Genomic DNA, 23,815 nt, shown 5'->3' with positions numbered 1-23,815 from the left:
ATGTTAGGAAAAAAAATCATTTTTACTCAAATAAAAACAGAGTTCAAAAATACAAAATCAATAGTCAAAGAGAGATAACTCTAACAATGGAGAGAAAAATCATTCTTAAAACAAAAGGTCAACTTGACTCAGAAAGAATGGATGGACTTAACGCCCTATTTTGGATCTTTTTGAGACTACTCTAACAAGTTGAAAATAAAGTGAATCCAAAATATATTACAACCACTAGAAAGAGCGACGTATACATGGTTATTTTAGCTAGAACATATGTACAAAAGCAATGCCTTATTGCCATGAATCAAAATTAAACCAAGGATACATTAGTGTCGTCTTCCGGAATTTGACATGTACCCGGAGTGGTTTTTAGGTCGCGATATCAATATTTATAGGAGGCGGGGCTATCGATCGGTGTCGTTGTTGAAATTTTTCTCTCTCTCCATCTCTCTCTCTAGAAATTCGAATACGTGTTTGGAATATTACGGCGATGTCTTTATGATTTTTTTTAAAAATGTGAGGACACGCAAAATTAAAACATTTAATGTGCTAAATTCTGAAAACGGCACCAAACATAGTGATTTACATCTAGGTCAGGTTGAAGAATACAATGTAACTGTTTCCAAGAGTACACTCGCAGGTGGACATCACGTGATGAATTGTAATATTTAACAGGTCAATCGAAGTCGTAACAATGGAAGCGAGAAGTTTGTTTGGAACATGTTTTTTGTTAAATTAAGTGTGAGCGCACATTTGTCGGCTCCTCTCCTTTTAAAATTGCATTATTTTGTTCAATATACAACTACAGTTTTCGTAAGAACAGCAGACAAACATGCGCTGACTATGTATTCAGACGATGAAAAATGCATGACCCTGATTATCTATTGATATTCAACAAATCTTCAGGCACCATGCCTTCGATATTTATTTAGTTTACCTCGAAAAGAGCATTTTAAATTCACATCCGTAGCATAAACACACAGTTAAGATATAGGGGGTTTATATGATGGAAAAAAAATAACATTTTATGGAACTTGAATTTGCAGCATTTTTTCTGGCTAGTTAAGTCCACCCATTCTTTCTTTTATTTCCTTTGATTATCAAGCTAAAATATTTAGTCTAATACAGTTGGAAAATTAAACTAAAATTGTGATAAATCTCTTGTATATGTTGTATAAAGATTGTATTTATTTTATATCAAAACAAATCTAACACGTATGATTAGAAAGGAATATTTCTACTTATAAACCAGTTGTACTTTCTGAGACATTCCCTTGGCAGGGATGAACAATCAGAACTTCGTCATATGTATTTCAAAAGGTTATGTGTGTTTATTTCTTTATCTTCCTCTGTCTCCATATTTTCTTCTGTAGTTTTTTCTTCAACTGTGCCAACATCATCATCATCAGGCATGGTTCGTAAGATAGCATAGTTGTTTATCCCTGTTAAATCTTTCCTGACTTGCTACATTTAAGAGAATGATTTTATTATCAAATCGCTATGTTTGATAGAGAAGAATAGAATAGAAGAAATCTAATGAACTAAAGGAGCATGATTTTATGCATCAATAAACCCAAAGGCCACAACTCCTATGTCATCTTAGACCCGAGGTTCACTATTCAAATATTTTTCCCAAGTTTTACCAATGATCAATTGTGACCCCACCTAAACCGTTAGGTGTTTTTGTGTCCAGCCAAACAACATTGCGATACTTTAATTTCGTCAGGATTAACATCTGCTAAACATCACAATGTCTATAACAGTACTTAGTCCTATTCCAAAATATGTTGGACAAGAAGTAGAAAGCACATGGACAAATACGACATAAAGTTTTAAAAAAGCATTCACTTTATTGTCCAAAAGTGTCCTCAATTTCTGTGTTAATATGATTTAAAAGGACACGATAGACTTAAATCCCTTTTTGGCCCCTGCTTTGCGTAGTCTTAAGGAATGATGAAACAGTTTATAAATAACTAGAGGTACTGTGAGCAATGCTCTCACTAAATGATACCCCCATCCTGCCTCTCATATGAATATTATGGCAGCGTCCTTGTTTTACTGTGGGAAACCAATATATGTGTCAGATCAAAAAGTAAACAAAAGGAGGTGCACAAAGGCAATATGTAATAACGATTCTGTGAACGTTTCATCCAATTTCATTCAGTGGTATTAGAGGAGTTTCAGATAAGAGATAGGTACCCAAAAGTGTAACAGACGGACATACTCATTACTGTATACCGTCCCGCTTTTCAAGGGGAAGGGGAATAAAAATTTGGTAAAAAAGGATTTTTGATATGGCAATTTACGAATTTTCTCATTTTTATACAATTTTCATCGATTTTCCAATACAGCACAAGCTTGACTATCTACCATTTATTGTATAAATTAGTATTAGATGTTTTTGTTTACATTAATCTCAGATAGGCAAGATTGTGCTCTATGTTTCCCGAAGTGAGAGTTTCTTTACGAAATGCCACCTGAATTGAGGAAATTAGGAAAAATGTTGCACTTCTACACACGCTTGTGGCGTCCGTGTAAGCTTTGAATCAAAATAAGTGCCCGTTTTAAAATAGATAATTATAATTTTAAATTCTAAGCTACAAGCTATAACAATCTTAACTGCATTCTTTTTTTCTACATAATACAAGGGGACAGATTTGGCTGCTACCATACCTTGTCCTTTATTACCGCCTGGTATGCCCAGAAGAGTCGTTGAAGTATATAAACAACTGCGTATGTATCGATGTCCTGTCTGGCTTCACCATAAAGAATTTCGTCTGTCAGTGTATACAAAAAATATCTTGCAAAATTCTCTTCCGATGTCTATAGTTTTTAAATTATACCGTTGAATTTGCTAAAAAGGAGAGAGAGATGATATTTACCTTTCTTTTTCTCTTTGCTTCCAGAAACGGTTGTTGAAATCAAAATAATGATATTCTTTAGGGAGGCACGAGTATAATCGCCGATACCAAATACATGTTCAGCACTTCTGTTCTTCATTTTCACTATGTCTATTGTTTCGTTCAGAATTGCAGCAAATATATTTAGCAACAGAAAAATGACTGTTACCCCATAAGTGAAATAAAAGAACATAGCAAAAACTGGTGACACATTCATTAATATTCCAACATTATTTCTCCCAACGAGTGTGTTAGCTAAACTTCCAAAAACGGAGGCGATGTTCCTGAAGCTGTAAACAGACTTCCCGAAAAGTATATATATCATAGAAGCAAAGGCACAAAGTGTGATACCAAAGACAACAGAAAACCCCAGTAAAGGACTTGAGGACTTATAAATTACTCTCCAGAAAACCGAAAATGTCTTGGTGTACTGAAAGGCCCTTGAAATTTTTAGAAAGGCAAAAAAGGAAATGATACCTAATACAAACTGGATTGCAATGTTCAGTACAATTATTTGATAGTAATTAATAAAATTATTTTCTCCAGTATATTGTTGATCATAAAACATCTTCTCAGTTTTGTCTGATATGCTTTTGCGGACAACAAAAAGGATCATACAGCAGGCACTGATCATGGCAAATAATACCTCCACCCAAAACCAGGCCCTTTTGATCACACTTCTACAGTTTGTTATCAACTGCGCCACAATATCAACAGAAATGAAAATAAAGTATAGTACAAAAAGAGCAAGAGAGGTTTGTAATGAAGTAGGACATTCGTTAAAGGTCAGAGATCTCGTAAATGGCCGCAAATGAATATATGGCATTGCAAATCCTTGTTCGAGAAACTCCAGCACAAGCACTGCATTAATAAACATATTAGTATTTGGGTTATATAGTGTGAACTCTGTCAAAACAGCTCTTGTATGTCTGTCGATCCAATTATTGTCTTTGGCATCTTGAACTTGTCGTTTTGATTGGTCGCGTTCTTCGTCCAAGAGGAAGAAGTACCCACCTCCACTGTACGTGTTATATTCAGCAGACACAGGTGTACCAAAGATGACACTAGAATCAATGTAGGACCAAGCCTCGGGGATGAAACCAGAATCGGAACAATCGGGCCGCCATTGCTGCCATCTTGGACAGTAAGTTCCCTTCTCCTCTGCAGCAAGTATATACGAGTTTATGCATGGATAGACAGTGGATACCACAGTGCTGTCACATTCTCCTAAACAAGCAAACGATATCTTTTATTGTATACATGTGTCTTACATCATTTTGGTAATTTAATTCTTCTTTTATATTTTAAATACATTATTTCTATCTATTTAGATTATTCAACAGATCTTAAATATGATTTCCCACCATGACACAAGGTAGTTTGATAATGAAAACGTTTGATGTATACAAAAAATATAAATGTGTTTCTTGAAAATGTATTGATCTTTGTACTAAGAACCTCTCGGTTCATTAATTCATTATATGATAGATAAAGTATAGATGTTAGCTTCAAATGTGCTTATTGGGGAGAATATGACTAAATTAATGAGTACATTTATCCAAAAAAAAGGCTGAAGAAAATTCTAAAATGCTTAATCCATCATTCAATTATTCAATTACAAGATCAATATCAAGAGGTAAAAAAAAATTTGGTATCCAACGAAAAGGTCCTGTTACTTGGAGTAGTCCAATGAAAGGTCTTGTTACATGGAATACACTTGTACAGGTAATATGAGAGAGCACTAACACCAGAAGTTCAGAAGTAATGACTAAAGTTAAAATCGGCAGGTTAGGTCAAATTCCAAGTTCAAATTGATAAGGTTAAAATCGTAGAACCCCCCCCCCCCAAAAAAAATGCCAATACATGACAAATATAAATCCCCAAACACATACTAAGTACCTTTTCAAAGTGATGGCATTGGCAAATCTTTTTCAAAAGTATGTCAAACTCCAAGATCAAGGTCAAAGGTAAAACCGTTTGTACTCATACAAAACTTTTGTAACAGGTAATAAATGTTGGAATTATTCAAGGCCTAGAATTAGACGGTCAAATCGTATATGCAAAGTTGAAGTCTTTAGAAAGTAAACAAAACTCAAGGTCATGAAGACATGAGGTCAAATTGTATCTTAGGAAAGCTTTATCACAAAAAATACATTTAAGACATATGAAAGCTTTGTCTTCTACCATTGAAATCTTATGACCAATCTTAAATGTTTTCAAAAGAAGGTCAGAGCCAAGGAAACAATTTGTTATACGAAATGAAAGCCCAAACACCAAATACCAAAACAATGTGGCCAAGGTAAATTAAAAGATCAAATTTCCAAGGTCAAGATCGGCAATGTCGTAATCCAAGACATACATATATATGAAAAATGAAAGTACTTCAATAGTTCCAAAGTAATAGCAATTTAGAATTTTGGTAAAATTTCGCAAGCGTAGTCAAATTCTCAGGTGAAAAAGTCAAACAGTTAATACCTGAAGAAAGATTTTCTTACAATGAATATACTCAAAGTGGTCTCTTGTGGTACGAATCAAAATTCTACCCAGCTATAGTGGGAGAGCATGGCCTAAATTAATATTTACATTTAACATCCTGACGCATGCAAGCTTTGAATTATAAGAAAGCATTGATTTGTAATAAGTTGGTTAAGATATACTTACGTTCTGGCATTCTAACCTGCCTTATGCGACCAGGACCAACTCTTATGTTTGCCATATCACCAAACATCTGTTCTGCTAAGATATCCAGTTTCTCTCCGTTGTATGCCGTTAAAGGGTAAAATGTAGGGATAAACGTGGTCATCATCCATTTATAGAAACCATCAGTGTTATTCACCTTTAGAGATAATTAAAATTAATTACGTATGGCAATTAATTAGAATGAGTTGACGAAAACATGAGTATACATTTTTGACAAAAGGATTTATCTCCAAAAAGATAATTTTCGTTGGGTTTAAAAAAAAACATAATAGAGAGATGAGATATCAGCAATGCATATATACCCTCTCAACCGAAGTTTTTGACATCCAAATGAAATTTTCCCATTTAAATTCCTCCGTTATTATGTTAAAATTACCTCTTTGGTGGAAGTTCGCAAAAGAATACAAACCGCTGAAAATCCGAATTGGCCATATCCATCGCTTACAAGGTAGTTTCTGATGTTGTTTTGAAAGTAATAGGCATTGACATCAAACTCATTGAACCCTATTACTAAAACACTTCCAGTTAATACCAATGACATCACCAGATGTTGGAAACTTTTTTTTGCTGAAGCAACCTCTTTGTGTCTTTTCCGCATAAAATCAGCTTTCGAATCATTGAGTGGCTGAGTTTTATGAAAAACTAATCCAACAAGTTCTTTAAAAGAATAACATTTTGAAAGAAACTATTGGAAAATATTTCTCATTTGATTTTTAAAAAAACTAATAAAAAGGGTTGTAATTGCAATAATCTTAAAACCCTGACATATTCAACATATAACATTGTAAATACCAGTCTACTGTCTTTCTTCGTAGTTTAGTTGTAGTGCTAAAAAGTCATTTCTTATAAACCTCAACCTAATGCTTATTTTTATCATTAATAATATTTCTGGATAAATACAAGACCATTATTACCTAAAGCATACAAATTAGCATAATTTAGCATGAGTTTGTAAATCTTTGGCATAAGAGACAGTCTTTAAAATTAAAGCACTTACCAACATAATGTTTAGATTTCTTGCATGAATGGAAGGCACAGTATTTCTTTAAAAGCGTGATATCAAATTCAATACATCTATTGGTGGAAGGGGTTTTCAAGATGAAAGAAAATACAGCAGCGAAAAGAAGCAACTATTTAAAAAAAATCGAATTAATATGATCAGATAACAAGCTGTATCTTGCAAAAAGGCTGACGCGAATTTCAGAAATTCAATAATGGTACATATGACGTATATAATAAACTTAGAATAAACGTGTCGCTTTACCTTCAAAGGGTCAATACAAAATGGAGACGCAAAAAATGAAAACACGAACGATGAGAGCCATTCCTGCGATTTAGTTTTACCCCACTGCATGCTGTACATAATCAACACAAAAGCTGAAGATGCAATCGATGATACTATAATCGCACAAGCAATGTGACGCATCCAATGCGGTAGAGGTTTTCTACTTTGTCGGATAAGTTTGGCGCTGTGTTCTTTATCTGTTTCAGTAGCATTGTCTCTGGTGTGTTGGAAAATCAGTGTCACTAAGGTGATGGGCAGAGTTGTGATGACGGTGGATTTTAGTGATGTAAAAACTGTTGTTAGCGAAAATGAGATGATTCCAATTTTAAGATTTCCTTCTTCATCTGTACCGGGTGCTTCGTAAAACATGGCATTCGCAAGCATTGCCAAAAACAAAAATGCTAGTATACATGACAAACGTTGCACACGGGTGAATGAACTGTGCTCAGGGCGAAAGACTGTAGAAAACCACAAACTATTTTCAGTAAAGTTGTGAAATAGTTGGTCTGAAAACAATACATTACTGTCATGCACATCAGTAGCGGAAGCGAAATAATCAGGACAGCCATTAACCTTGTCCAATGCTAACCATGTATTGCACTGAAAAACATACCTATTCAATGAAAGAAACAAAGTGTAATGAACGTGTCGGATAATGAATTTTTGCAACGATTTGGATAATTATATGTGAAAAAGCAATTTCCCTACCTTTCTCTAGTCTTCAAATCATCAAAGATTAAATTTCTCAAATACCAACTTTGCTCCAAGCCTATCGCCGAGAAGTCGTGCCAAATCCACAGATTTATTAATCTTCCAAGGTATTTTGGTGTTGACATAATAAATCGATGGATACTTCCAGTTGCAAAGCCCTAAAAGAAAAATATTTTCTATAAAATTGCTGGGTATTAAGCTTTTAGAATTCATATCTCCTTTTCGGTTCACTTTTGTTTCTGTTTTTAAGCGAAATGCAAAACAAAAAACAGTGTTTAAGGAGATATCAAAGGTGGCTATTCAATTCATTTGGCAAGAGTCACTTCGCCACAACGTCTCAAATTAAACTCACTACTATCCTGTTAGATATATTCAATATTGTCCAAGATGTTCAAAAGGCAAATTCGCCTTTTTCTGTTCGTTATATTTTCACATTCTCATTCTCACAAGGAAAGAAATGGAAATGTTTTGATCATGTTTCAATGAAGAATAGATACAATGCATAAGAGGGAAAACATGTTCTGATAAACTACATTCTAAGGTATAGTTCATTTATAGTTCTTTTGATGAATCCTTTTTTTCTCATAATCTTGTAAAAGTTGTAGAGATCAAAAATCAATCCTTACTTTCTGGAGATCCTCACTGAGGATTCGAACCCCGCTGTCTCCATACTCGCCGTACAGGATAAAGTTCACCTTGGACTGGGTGCCCGCGCCTGCTCTTAACCCAGTGACAACGGTAACGAGGTAGAAATAATCATCATCTACGTCATTGTCACACAAGAACCCCAAAGTACACTAAATAGTAAAACTGATTTTTAGTGGATGTGACAATTTTTTTTCACAATAATTATGATACTTTATTTATAGAAGGTACCCGATTAGCACAAGCACCTGTCTTCCTCGGGACCTTCTTTGTAACACATATACAATGTTTTTATGAATATCTTTTTAAAAATGACCCACTTCTTCTATATTTAGTAACAGTAACAAGCACCATAATGTTCAGCTTGAACTCTTGTTATTAAAGCTCACCTTCTCCCTGTCCTCAGTATCTTTTCGTCTTAGAAGTAAAAGTAAAAGTGTGTATATAAGCAGGATTGCTATGATCGTCCCATAAACAACTGCATTGCTTATGTCAAAGTTATGGAAAGTCCCATGGAAATCAATGTCGTTCACAGCCAAGAACGAGGAGCCGTAGACCACGTTTTGGCTCGCTGATATATCAGGACATCTACATATAACTTCCCTAATGTTTGAGACTGGTAAAGGCTAGAAATACGTACATGTACACACATTTTTTTTTCAATTGTTAACCTCATAAACATTATTATACAATCAACGAGTAATAAAATTGCTTTTAATCCAACACATTTTATAATCTTTTTGAAAAAAGTCTTAATATACTACATATTATATGACATTTGTCATTGATTGGTTAAATGTGCTATGTACGAAAAAATTATAAGAAAACATTTAGAAATTGCATGTTCATAACATTCATTTTCTCTTTTTTCACAATATTCTAAAAATTCAATATTTACTTCTTACATTGCACACGTCATCTTTCCATAAATCATTTATCTGCACAGCACACCCTATAGCTGTGATTATGGCATCCAATTCAATCTCTGGAAGTGGAACTTTAACAAAAGTATTTTGAGGAGTAGAACTGCTTCGTTTTCTTTTATTTGACGGTTTTTGAACAATGACTTTCTTTCCCATCAAAACTGTGAAAGTGCAGATTAACAAACAGGTGTAACTTAACAACTTTCAACAAGAAAACAAAACTGATAAGTGTACTACAACAAGAGTGACTGATGTGTGAACTACATCAACAGTGACTGATACATGTACAATGTGAGTGATACATGTACTACGTCAACAGTGACTGATACAGGTACTGTATCAACAATGACTGAAACATGTACTACGTCATCAGTGACGTGACAGAAGTTTACTAACCTTTTCGTGGTTTTATTCCGAGGAAGCAATCACCTTCACCACAAATTCCTTTGGGAATAAATACTTTGAATCCTAGTTCCTCAGACCAATCATTTACAGTTATCTTTTTACGGAAGTGTTTTAGTTTAGATGTGGGCCTTTCGTTTCGTCGTGCATACACAGTGTAGAGAGAATTTCTGCGCCTTTGAAAAACGTCAATGCTAGACGGACGAAAATAAATTAGAACAGCTTTCGTCGAGGCATTGAGTTGAAAGTAAATCATTTGATCATCATCGTCAGGGTCAATAAAGCTGTTTATCCTTTTAAGTTTTGGTGTCTCTTTTACATGAAATACAATGGGTAAAGAATACTTCGAATAACACTTTGATTTTTTGGTGTGATCAACATCGCTGTTATCGCTACTGCTATGTGGATTTATATCACCCTCATACTCCATTGCCTATTACAAAAAAAATAAAATAAAATAAAACTCATGTCACTCTATGACAAATTTCATTAAAAACGTATTAATTTTTTTTTAAAAAATTAGACAGTTAATTTTAAAAAAATCATTGGGGTGGGGGAGGGGGTGTTACTATTTTTTTGTTTAAATGATATTACAGTAACAGAAACTCTTAAATTTAAATAATTCATTGCATTCCTTCAAAGTAGTCTCTTGTAGTTAATACAGAAATAGAAAAGTTTGATCCAGTTAAAACACCTTTGTTGTACACTAGTCAAGCACTGAAAAGCTGAGTCCAGGGCTGGACGCGATTGAAATCACATACTATAGAAAGCTTCGTCTAGTTTGGAAATAAGAGAAAAAGTATCAAGGAGAAAAATCAAATGAATATAGAGAATTGATGAAATTTGTAATTTTGCGTTATGGACAGAAACATTTTTATGCACAAGATTAGTGCCTCTACAACTAGTATTTAAAGTACCGCATTTATTAATCTATTTCATTAAAAACATTGTGTATAATGCTTTATTTAATGTTAGATTTCTTTTTGCAATTGTTAGCCTCTTCTTTAATCTTTTTTCATTGTCACTTATAAAGATATGACATCCTATCGTTCACATGTTCATTAAATAGATCTGTAAACGATCTCTTTCGTGAGTTCTGGTAAAACATGTAGAATCTAGCTGGCACATATTGTTGGTACTTTAATTTTATTATCAAAATCATGAATTCAGGAATGCACAAAAGTTATATTAACAAAACTGACATAATTACGAAGACTTTTTATCTTTAAATAATTAAATTTCACTTGAAATCTAACGGAAATCTTACAAAAAATCTGAAAACAATAAATACTTTGTATAATTAATTTGTTTTTTGCTATTTTTCTTTTGCATATGTCTTAAATAAACGACACAAAAATGAAAAGAACTATTACATGGGGGACATTTTTATTGATGTAATTTATGTTGCCTCTGCTATTTGTAAACAATCAAGAATGGGAGACTTTGACCTAAACTATAACTTAAATTGCCAATTGGAGGAATCAGGAGATTAGGAGAGACTTCGCGATTTATAAACCGTAAACTGCCCCAAGTTATGTTATATCGTATAAGTTAAAATAAGTTTCATTCTTTAAAAAATGAAAAGATTAATTACATAAACGTCTATGTGCATCATGCAATGTGTGTGTTGTTTTATAATCCAAATACAGTTATCGGACGGGCAGAAAAAAAACATGCGATTATATTTTATTTCAAAGTCAAGAAAGAAGGGAAGAACATACCTCGCATACTATTTCTTCCTCCATCTCCAGCGTTGGGATCACATTCTCCATTCCGTTAGTTTTGTTTCCCAGATCCGTTCTCTCGACACTCATTGTAGCCTGCCCAAAGTTTACCGATACCTCACCCTCTCCAGAAACAAGAACAGACAACAAAGCTTGTTGTAATGTAGAAATCACTTCCTCTATCCCACCTTGAAAAGTTTCTTTCTAAAAAAAATTATGCTATCGAATTAATTTACTTGTTAGGCAATACAGAATTCCATACAAATTTGACATTTTACAATGAATTGTGTTGGTACACAAAAGTTAGTCTTATCACCAGAAATACATACGCAAAATATACTAGCAATATCTGCAATGAAATAGGGAGATAGCGAACAATATTCAAGCTCAAACTCATTTAGACAATACACATTGGACGCCGAGCAAGTAGAGGTCTCAAAAACATCAGAGTCGGGATCAGGTACCATTGAGGAGTCAGCATCCCCTTCCGATCGCATAAACAAGCAATGTGCTCCTTGTCATGATCGAGAAAAAACTGAAAATCCTGAAGACAATTCAGTGTGTAAATAAAGTCTATTATCATGAACAAGACAGTTTGAATTTGACTTAGTGATGAAGACCCTTGCTGAAAGGTCACTAAGGCTTTGGGCCAGCTTGACAAAAAAAGACCAGGCGAAATATAATTAGAAATAAAGAAAATCAGACACTGGATATATTTTTAAAACTTTGATGAGGTTACAATAATACCTACATTGAAGCTAATATCAACTGCAAAATGAGACAATATTGCAATTAGGGTCTGTCTTTGCCTCTAAACTACACCTTTTAATTAAAAAAACCCCCACTTATTATCCAATGTTAACTTTTACTTACATATATATATATATATATATATATATATATATATATATATATATATATATATATATATATATATATATATATATATATAATAGGGATGTCAAATCGGTCAATTTTTAATACTCGGTTACTCGGACGTTTTTCCGATCGAGTACCCGGGTACTCGGTAAAAGTGTAAATATATATGAACAAGTAAATTGATGAATGTAAAACATTGTAAACTCTTATAGAAAAAAACAATATGTTCTAATAGGAGGTTTACCCGTTAATGCATTTCTGTTGAAACAATGATGAGCACTTCGTGCCCGACGAAATTTCATGCAACATTTTTTAAAGTTCAATTTATTTATCAGATAAACACAAGAAATAAAATCGTTAGTGATTCATGGTTTTTTTTTTAAATAATCTACTCCGTAATTGTAAAGTAACTCTTTGTTGCGTTTGACGTCCAGGTATCAGTCGTACAGTTTGACTTGAACTTGACCAAGTTCTGACAGAGCGGATTTACGATTTTTGTACACTTTTCGATCCTATATTTTATAGTATTACGGGACGTACGGTATTTTGTAGTTTGGTGCAACGATGGAAATCAGTTTTTTTTAAGCCTTTGTCTTCAACCATTTGTACATGTATTGGCAAGTAATCAAACACAACCATATCAACAATCGCGCGTGTAATATCATAGACCTGTCTCTTTTCCCGAGAATTTACGGCTTCTCGGAGAATTGACAAAATTGTCTAATTTATTCAATCATAACAGACCTTAAACGATGTTCAGTGAAAACAAATATTTAGCAAATCATTAAATAAGGGTAGAAGACAAGCAAAGGTGAGGAAAGCCAGGTAACAGGTGCTTGATCACGATAATTACTGTATAAACACTGCCACGGGCAATAACGGTCATTTAGTGGAGTAAGAAACCCTAATTACTGTATGTACAAGTGCAATGAGTATTTTACGTTTTAAAACAGATTGTTTAATGCATTAAAAAATAAGCTTAGAAATATTCAAAAATATATATATCCGAGTAACCGAGTACCGATTTTAGTATTCGATACTCTTTAACCGGGTACTCGTTGACATCCCTAATATATATATATATATACCGTATAAGTGGAAATTTTAGCGAGACGCAAATTTAGCGATTTCTCTTTAAAAACTTGTAATTGAATTTTAGCGAGAAGTAATTTTAGTTATTTTAAAATGCCCACTAAAGAAGCTAGTACAAATAATACATTATTTATTTTTAGCGATATTCAATTTTAGCGATCTCAACAGCCTCGCTAATAATGCTAAAATTAAATCCTCGCTAAAATTTCTACTTATACGGTATATATATATATATATATATATATATATATATATATATATATATATATATATATATATATATATATATATATATATATATATATATATATATATATTCTAAATAGAAGGTGTGCATCCATTTTACTTTTCCAAAAACTTCTTTTTCCCTTTCTTGTAATTCTTGTTTATAATGATACATATGTAATAAAAAAAATAAATGACACATAATCAATGTTAATTCTAAATAATAAATACCAGAGAAGTTGTATTTTCTGTGAGCTGAAGAAATTCTTCTAAATTTCTTTCACAGTTTTGGGTTCGTGACTTTTCCCATAACTTCGTATCAATATCCTTGCGTTTAGCCCGATCATCAATTGCATGGATTTGGAAAAATATAGATTGTAAAACACTCACCATGCCTAAAGAAGGAAAAAGTGGTAAAAAAAATATACAGTAGTAGAAAGTAGGAACAATACACTACAAGCTTGACGTTTCTTCTTCATAACGTAACGCAACTACTGTTGAAATGATTCAAAAACTGAAATAAATATTTATTTAAATACTTAATTTTTTCCCCAACGTTTCTAATTGTATGTAAAAGAAAACATCTACATGTAGCTGTACCGATGAATTCATATGAAAGGACAGTTACAAACATACCTTTGACTGAATCATTCATAATTCCTTTGTATTTCATCATGAAAGGTCGCACTTTAAAATTTTCTTTTATTCGTAATGAAAACCGTCGAAATATCCCCAAAATTACATGCTAAATGATTAAAAAAAATAGTTCAATATATAATATAAACCAATATGGAAGGAATTTTCTTTTTATGCAAGTGTTTCTGAACGTTGTCCTGGAATGACATTGAAATACTGTGTTATCGACCTAAATGATATAAAAGAAATTCTTAAAATAAAAGAAGTAAGTTTCAATGAGATTGATAAGGAATATTCATATTGAGATATCGATCCAGTAGCATACGTATTGACGCAAAATCTACCGAATAGTCGCTCAGTAAACGAATAAATTAGAGTACGACTGCTCAGTAAACGAATAAATTAGAGTACGACTGGAGATATGAGCAGAGAGTGGAAGGTGGCAGAGGATAGTTTTTTTTGCAATCAAAACGTTTGACTGACGGTTTACTTAATATTGAGCTGCTTTAAAAATGTGCATTGAAAAATTTTAAATTCCCTCTACATGTAATAATAGTATGATGTTGTCCCTTGAGAAATTTGAAGCTTTTAGGAATAAAACATGTACAACTTACACAATGAGCCCTAAAGATGGCGCAGGGACAATCTCAAAATTTCATGTGAATCAAGCCTATTTTCATATTTCGCCGCAGCCGCACCTGCTTCCAGGCCCGTGCGCCTGACTTAAGCTACCACACAAATTGCAGAATAACATTTGTACATAACAATGAACAGCAAGAGATAATGGCTCAACCACCTCGTTTTCAAGCTTCAATTCATCCTGTGAACCCACCCCGCTTTTCTGGTGAAATACCGGTAGAGCGAGTTTTGAGCTTAGTTTCGTATTTCTAGTCCATATCCCATATACAGTAGTAGTGACACTAAAGTGTCATATTTCAATAAAATATACAAGGCCACCAGTTCCCTCCAAATGCACCCATAAAATATTCTAGCAATAAAATTACCTATAATATGCATTCAAACTTCAGGTTTCTCTATTTTTTCTATTTTTTGACCGGTAATTTATTCGAAACTATCCTCTGCCATCGAAGATACTGCACTAATATAATTGGGAATAGCTATAATTTCTCATGTCATACTATTGAATTTTCGTTGATATACTGGGAATGTCGAGTTAGAGAATGCATCGTCCACGTGATCAGATTTAGCATCTGGTGAGTGAGCATTGATTGGTTGGTGGCGCCGTCTATAATTTCCACGATATTCGATATATTTCCAAGCAGCTCTTCTACTTTCTATAAGTACAAGATTAATAGTCAATTAATGTTTCATTTATGTCCTTTTGAAAAAAAACACTTTTGCAAAAAGTTTAAATTGACGAGATACTGATATTAAAAAAACTGAACGCTTATCAAGTTTTTCAAATAAAATATTCTTTAACTTGTGATTAAGACAAACCTATTAAGTTGAACAACACTTACCTCAGAATATCTCGCGATTAACAAGTCATCCAAAAATGGATTAGTCTGAAACAATAAAAGAATGATGTCTTCAAACTTGATTAGTTGATTATGAAAACAGGAATTTGTATAAGAATTTAAGTTTCAGAAATACAGCAAAACTCGGTTATAACGAATTCACTGGGATTTATGAAATTACTTCGCTATATCCGTAATTCGTTATAACCTTGTAAGAAAGTCATTAAATTTATGTAGCTGGGGATCAAAGATGTCTTCGCTATATCCGTGAATTCGCAATATCCGTGTTCATACTAACCGAGTTTTACTGTACTTGCGTTGTTAGAATTTGACAAGCTCAATATCTTATCTATCAGATATTTATCAGAAATACTTAGATCGTTAGTTGACTTAGTTCCTCTCTATCAGAAATACTTACATCATTAGAAACTGGTAAGCTCAGGATCCTCTCTATACCAACAGGAGAAGTATCCACCTAACGTGATATAAAGTCATAAACGTTATATACCGGTAGGGTTTCAAGAACAATTGTAAATCATATCAAATCTAAGAGAGAGAGGTCATCTCTACTGTGTGGTTCTATATTTGCTTTATCCAACGACTTGAAATGGAGTATATTCGCGAGGCTTGCTTAAATCATACAATTATAGATGATCTATTTATCTTTGATGATTTTTATTTCTGACTACTTTTGAGTTATCACCTGTGAAATGTGTAAGGATCGATGTGTCATGTTGAATTTAAACTTTACTCTGAAGTCAATGTTACTACAGCTATGTGCTCAGCCAGTCACGGTGCTAGGCTACTTGTAGATCAATGGTAAGTCAGAATGTACCGTATAAGTGGAAATTTTAGCGAGACGCAATTTAGCGATTTCTCCTTCAAAACTGTTTATTTTTTAGCCAGAAGTAATTTAGCGATTTTAAAATACTCACTTAAGAAGCTAGTACAAATAGCATGCGATTTATTTTTAGCGATATTCAATTTTAGCAATCTCAACAGCCTCGCTAATAGATAGTTTTCACTTGAACTAAATTTAGCAAAAGTTACCTCCCGTTGGCAGCCATACTGGAGGTCCAAATGCTCATATTGCTTCATTGTTCAACCATTTTTAAATTTTCATAATTGCGATTTTTAATTAGGAATCATTATTTTTCTGAAGTATATAAATTTTTGGAAGCCTCCTTTATATAAAAAAAAAATATTTAATAAAGATTTTCAACCAAATATTTCTGCTATATTTTCTTAAACTTGGTAAGACAATGAGGAAAACTCACCGAGTCGACCTCCAATATGGCGACCAACGGGAGGTAACTTTTGCTAAATTTAGGTCCATCGAAAACTATCTATAATGTCAAAATTAAATCCTCGCTAAAATTTCTACGTATACGATTTTATTCAGCATAATGTAAGAGACAAATTTTATAAATTGTTCATACGCAGAACATGCTCTTACATATCGAATCAACTGAGAGATATAAACTCGTAATGCAAGTTAGAAAGGAATATTGCTAAATAAGTTAGTAAAACTGACGATTGAAAAGTTAAAATCATCACGTATATCATAAAGCTTTGTTGTTAGGTAAGCATTTATTTCTAGTTAAAGACACAAATCTTATTTATCTTATGGTATATTATTTCATTCTCACCGGGATATATCCTGTCAATCTAAGAATGGAAATATATTTGAAAATACGTTGTCGATATACATGTATCTAAATATCGAGTTAAAGGCCACATGATTGTATTTTTTTTTCAAATATAAGTTTTTTTTAGACAAATACTGCTTCAAATGAATAAATAAGTCTGCTATTAATGGAGCGGAATTGGTACCCAATGGAAATTCAATAGATTCTTGGAAGACCTGGCTTCCAAAAACCACACAGAAACTCGAGCATCTTTTCAATATCAACTTCGGAGACCGGAGTTCTTAGCTCGCGTGTACAATTAGAATGTTTAAATAATACTATTTTGCAAATGATCAATGACAAACTACGAAAATTTACGGGTTCTATTTTTATTAACGAGCTATCAATGATGCTAAAAAGCTTGGACTTGTGTTTATCTTTGGGAATAGATGTATATATTAAAGTTGAAAAGTCGTTAGCTTTTATATTGTGGATTTTTGCAAAACGTTGACATGTGATTTCAAACATGTATTTTCTCAATAGAAGTAAACAACAGTGATTTCTATTCACTGTACTGTGTTGTGTTTGGTTATTTATCCTTGGTTTAATGCCAAGTACCATGAAAACTGAGTAGATAAACTTAATAATAACAATGTCCGGAAAAATTTTGCACTAGAGTAGAGAGGGTCCTTATTACCACAATGACACCGGGAAAATTTACCATTTATTTCAAAGAGAGTGGAATAGTTGAATATTGTGTATATATGTGAACATATCATATAGATACATTAATCAGATTCCACATTACATAACAAGTCTTGAGTGTTTTTATGTACCTACCCAATGTGATCATAACCATTTGATAAACACATAAATCATCTAGTTTTTCTCGCACACAGTGTTATGATTTCATAATTTGTTTGTTTGTTTGGGTTTTTTCCTTATTTCTTTGGGTTGCTTTTGGTATAAGGATTTTTGGGATGATTTAATAGAGAATTATATAACATATTGACAAAATATTTCATTACCTTTTTTACTTATTTTACTTTTTTACCGTATTCTTACCGGTGGTATGTTGATGAACATTGAGGAGACAGCTATCATGAGGTGAAGCTGTGACAGGTAATTCCTATTCCTCTTCTCCTGAATATTCAAACTCTCAAATTTTTGACAGAGATTATCAAATTTATCACCATCGTCCCATGTTGAATTTACATGCATTGGATAAACCTTGCAGAAAAATTTTTTTTATAATGAATGGTCGTGAAATCAAGTTTAATTCCAAAGTTCTATTCTAAAATATTTTTTGAAAATGGGATTGCTGAGACAGACTAATTTTTTTTTCGGTCTCGTGTCTTGATATTGCAATGTATTAAAAAAAATACCACTACATTCTGTGACCAGTCACTCCTTTCTCCAAGGTGATCCACGACGTCCACCATTATTTTTACAATCTGTAAATGCTCTTTGGGTCCCGTCGGCAATTTCAAATCTCCAACTGAGCTTTCATCTTTCATTAAAATAGTTTCAGCATGAATTTTACAAGTACACATGTATATATGTGCACATATGAATTTAATGTATAATTTTAAAATTTTGGTTGTTACGTCATTCGATTGGAAATTTTTTTTTTACTATATAGTATATCGTTTAACCTATGTTGCCTACGTAATAATGGCAAGTCAATATCGTACCAATCCGCTTAAAATATACAATTTAAAGGCATTTTTGAAGGAAAAATTGTCTTACTTTTTACATCGATGATTGAAAATAAAATAAGGAATAAATTTAATAGGTACTATAATTATGACTTAAAGCTCTGTGATATACTGGCGTTAAATCAAGAGAAAAAAAAATAATATCAAGGCCAATGACTTAAATATTAAATCCACTCTAATGTTTGATTCAAGATTTATAACATGGCAGTGCTTTGGTTATGGATAGACAGTTAATACAAAATATTTGAAATAATTAAAGGAATCTCAGATTTAATGTAGATAAGGGCTAAAATTGAACAATTTTGTCCTCAGTTAGATGTATATAATAAGCAAGACTGGGATCAACTGCAAATGCAGAAAGTGGTGAATGAAAGGGGCAAGGGGTGTCCCTTGAGAGAGAGAGAGAGAGAGAGAGAGAGAGAGAGAGAGAGAGAGAGAGAGAGAGAGCTTGCTTACATCCACTGTAGAGAGTGGTAGAGAAACGTGTTATCATTTTCCCATTCTTCTGATAGATAAGGGCCTTGTAAATGTACAACAGTGGTTGATGATGATTTTCCTTATCAGAGTTTCCAGCTTTCCACCCAGTGCAGTTTACTCTAAATTCAGTAGTCATTGCATATCCTGAAAGAGATAAGGCCAAAAGAAAATATACTCTTGTTTCCTGTCCCCTGACCTAAAAAATTAGGGTAGGTAGGTAGGAAAAAAAATTTAATTTGAGAAAAAATTTTATTTTCGAAACTGAATGAACGCAGAACATATATAGCATGTAATAACAAGAAACGATATGTAAACAGTTTACAAAGCAAGTTTGTTGATCAAGATTTATAAAGTAAAGGTATCCTGTACACTTGTGATGTATTATTTCTATAAACATTGTCGGTCGACTTAAGCATTTGTTTAGTATTTTAGGAAAATAGTCACCCCAAAAATGAAAATGTAATAAAAACTTTTAGGGTCGGAGGGTAAGATGTAGGGTAGGTTGGGTGACAGGAAACAAGAGTATTTTTTATTTTGGCCTAAAGAAAAAATCGAGTGCATTTTTCGCTTTCATCAATATTTTTCCAACAGCCTATGAACGAAAATAGTTGTAGCGTATTAATACCTACACGTTTTTTTGTGTGAGGAATGCTATAGAGTATATCTATTCATAAATGTTCTTTATCGTTTGTCTTGGGTGTACATGAAATGTTAATGGTCTTGCACCCTACTTTCCAGAAAGTTGAAATAAATTATAATAATAACTTGATAGGAAGATCTGTATCACATCGTGTTGAGTGGCGCAGATCATCAGATCAAACGAGACGCAAAACAACGATTTTGATTTGATGATCCGCGCCTGTCAATGACACGTGATAAGGCTGTTCAGATCAAGTTCCGGCTTAATCCCAGATTTCTCTGACTGCTTAGATTTTGTATTTACTTTTTCAGAAGACATGTATAATGCTTTAAAGTTTCTTTTCCTTATTATCTATAGAAAATTATATTAATATTATGACAACGTGATTTGTACATTTTACCTGATGAGGGAACCACTTGACAAGTTCCAGAAACTGGAGGACTTCCGGTTTCAAATGTAACCGAAACATGACTTGGATCATCAAATCTTGTGTTACACCAATGCCAGAAGAAAAATCTTTTGCAGTTGGACCACACGCGTTTTTGAGTTACAGATAATGTATACGTAGTATTTATTTTAAGCACACCCTCCTTGATGATGATGATTCTTTTATGTATCTCTGTAAGAAAAAAACCTTAATATAATAAACTCGTTAGTATTTCATCAGTGGAACCTACATGTATATCAACCTATATTTGGTTAATGAATTTTAAACAGATTTATTCAACTACCATAGTTCAATGTCATTTTCCTCAGTTTCTCTTCTTCTATTCTTATATTACTTCCTGTCGAGTTATGGAATTCTAGAAACCATGAATACTGGTAGTTTTTGCGTGAACCCTTGCATCTCTTGCAATAGACTCTATAAATAGTTCTTCTCGAGACAACAGCTTTTTGTCCACAGTTAGAGAGGCACCTAGATAAAAGACGGAAATATTAGGTGCCATGGAGGATTAAACATCCCCTGAAACTAATATTAATCCTTCTCACTGACACGTACCTTAAGGAGACAACAGGGATGTCCGGATTGACTCGTAAGATCCTTTGAGTAAAACTTGTAGAGTACAGCTGGTTTGACACTGTTACAGTGACATCATAGGAGTTATATGTGTCCAGTAGTAGTGTCCATTTACCGCTACTGCCCCCACAGCCTTGTGTGAACGTTACGCCGTCAGATCTGAATGTAAAATAAAGTATTCAGTTTCAAACATGTATTTAAAAGTTTATTGTTTCAGCATATAGCATTATAACGACTTAAAGCTCTGTGATTTGCTGGCGTTGAACAGAATGTCTTACAATTTAAAAACAATTTGATATAAATATTGAGGAAAGTTAAAGGTATTTAATTCAAGTATACTTAACAGTTTAAAACGCCAAGATAAATTACTAGTAATTGAATTTGGTGTTTACACTGTTTACATGTAATTCTCTATGGATTGATTGATTGTATATCGTTTAACGTCCCTTTCGAGAATTTTTCACTCATATGGAGACGCCACCACTTGCCGCTGGACAGCTGCAAATTCTGTCCTATACTCGGCGCTCAGGGCCATTGAACAGGGAGGGACCTACTGCGACACGGTACCTCCGTTTATACGGCTCATCCGAAGGACCGGCCTCCACGTCCCACAGTGGGATTCGAACCCGCAACGTATATCACTCCGTACTTCGCGACTCTAGAGTAGACGCTCTAACCACTGCGCCATGTGGGCGACAATCTCTAACGAAGTAAAAAGCAGTGATTTCTATTCACTGGTATTGTTTTGTGTGTGAATAGTTTTCCTAAGGGGGAACTGCTAGGTGTTAAATATTGACAATTAAATTCAAATCATTTGATTTTCTGTTAATATATGCAAAAATAATTCATTTATGGTTACTTTCGGTTTAATAAGTGCTCTTCCTGTTTACCTGCGACAAGTCCAGCTGTACGTCAGTCCTCCTCCATCTCCTATTTCCTGTTGATACGAGACATCTACCGCATTAAGGATTATTTCGGTATATGTATTCCCCTTTGCGCTCACAGAGTCACCGCCTTCAATGAAAGCTGTCGGGGGCGGAAGAGTGAACTTAACAAAGGTATATTCTTCAAGCCATGTATCTTTTACGGAAATGAGGCTTGTTATCTTGTATAAGCCAGGCTTTAGTGAATATTTTGGAATCAGCATCACATTTGTCAACGGATCTGCTAGATTTTTAAAATTTACGTTCGTGTAGATAATACCCCGACTTTGGATGTCGGCATATTCCACAGTCCAGTCCAGTGATCCCATTTCTTCACAGTTTATCACGCTCCTTGAGAATATTATCAAGTCCTCTGTGACGGAAGCTTCTAGTGGAGTATCTGGCATAGAATACTGTCTATCGAAGCGCTCATTAATTCGGAAACATGGATTAACGACTTCCAAAGTCAGGTTAGTTCTTAATTCTGATATGCTATTATAACAGTGAGCTGTAGATGTCATTGTTCCAAGAGAATCATGTTTATAAGAGATTGATATGGAAATTTCTTTGGATTCAACTAAATCGTAACTAAATTGAGTCCGGTTTAGTTTATCACCTGTCGATATATTGCAAGTGAATTCAGTTGCTGCATCACCAAGTAGACCCTGCAGCGATAATGTGTTAGACCCAGGGGGCAGACTGACAGGGTTGTTACCAGAGGTTAATATTAAACTGCCACCGGACAAATCGTAGTCCACCGCCAGTTGGGTGGTTGAATAAGCGTATTCCGTAGTCTCGTTTAAAAGAGTAACGCGTACATAAGGTATATGAATGTATGGCTTCCTAAATGTATAATTACCGTTTGCAGATGGCGTAGAGATCATTATACCAAAATCGTTGTAAAAGTCATAACGCAATACTTGATTTTTTAAATCACCGTAAACGGTTATGGAGAATTGTGCGTCGTGCCCTACGGTAACGTTATAAGGAGAAACCGAAAATTCTTGAATTATTCCAATATATATAGTTCCGTTTGTTTTGTAAGATTCACTCCCCATTGCAAATGTTGCCGAGAAATTATATTGTCCACGACTGGTATACCTATGGACCTTCGAAAAGCTCCGTAGAGTCTCCGTTGTTATGGTATTATCTCCAAAATTCCACAAAATTCCAATCCCCTCGGGAGGTGATTTGTAAATTGGATGAGCGATATTAAACTGTACATCAGTGAAATTCTGTATTTCCTTTCCAGTTTGATTATGTATATATTTGCCTTTGATAGGATTTTCAACCTTCGCCATATTTCTTACATAGATTTCCTTGTCTGGAGTCACCGTAAAGTTTTCCAGCTTGAACTCCGACGATCTGGAGTCCTACAATGCGATTGATTAGCACTATTTTAGTTATACCTGAAAATTAATATAACAACCCCCACTTTTTATTTCATTTTCTGAATATATAAGATACCTTTAACCACTCTGCTTAAATTCAGAGAAATGTCATAACTTTCAGATTATTTTATTTCTTTTTATAAGCCCGGATCGATATACTAGATATATCGATACAGTATATAGATCGGGAGCGTATGTATGTCTATCTGTATGTCTCTTGTCAACTGTAACCTTAGCGATAACTTTTGACCCTTAAGAGATAGAGACTTATTTGTTACGTATGCTCCACTAACTTAGCTATTTCAAATGACATCAAGATCAATGACCTTGTGACCTTGACTGTGACCTATGTGCTAAAAATAGCTTTTTTGAACTTTCGCCATAACTTTTGAACCGTATAGGAGATAGATATGACACGCCAAATTC

The 23,815-nt window shown here is 33.7% G+C and overlaps 1 protein-coding gene across 1 annotated transcript; it reads right to left on the bottom strand.

Moving 5' to 3' along the window:
- Positions 1-76: 76 nt before the first annotated feature.
- On the bottom strand, positions 77-22,981 carry LOC134282235 (uncharacterized). Its single transcript, XM_062764664.1, has 24 exons — positions 21,966-22,981; positions 21,058-21,234; positions 20,784-20,973; positions 20,458-20,674; positions 19,397-19,561; positions 18,608-18,732; positions 18,288-18,452; positions 15,598-15,642; positions 15,256-15,411; positions 14,117-14,225; positions 13,712-13,875; positions 11,282-11,488; positions 9,555-9,993; positions 9,141-9,319; positions 8,625-8,861; positions 8,217-8,387; positions 7,588-7,748; positions 6,859-7,492; positions 6,592-6,724; positions 6,004-6,251; positions 5,556-5,730; positions 2,877-4,121; positions 2,668-2,771; positions 77-1,458 (listed from the first exon to the last, which is right to left on the bottom strand). Exons 1-24 carry the CDS (start codon positions 22,880-22,882, stop codon positions 1,297-1,299), a joined length of 6,525 nt encoding a protein of 2,174 aa, XP_062620648.1. The 5' UTR covers positions 22,883-22,981; the 3' UTR covers positions 77-1,296.
- Between the last annotated feature and the right edge of the window lie 834 nt (positions 22,982-23,815).

This window comes from Saccostrea cucullata, unplaced genomic scaffold, assembly GCF_032062105.1.
Source record: "Saccostrea cucullata isolate Sc308-1 unplaced genomic scaffold, CSIRO_AGI_Scuc_v1 ctg5475, whole genome shotgun sequence".
Taxonomy (NCBI): domain Eukaryota; kingdom Metazoa; phylum Mollusca; class Bivalvia; order Ostreida; family Ostreidae; genus Saccostrea; species Saccostrea cuccullata.
This window is presented reverse-complemented; position numbering and strand designations above follow the sequence as displayed.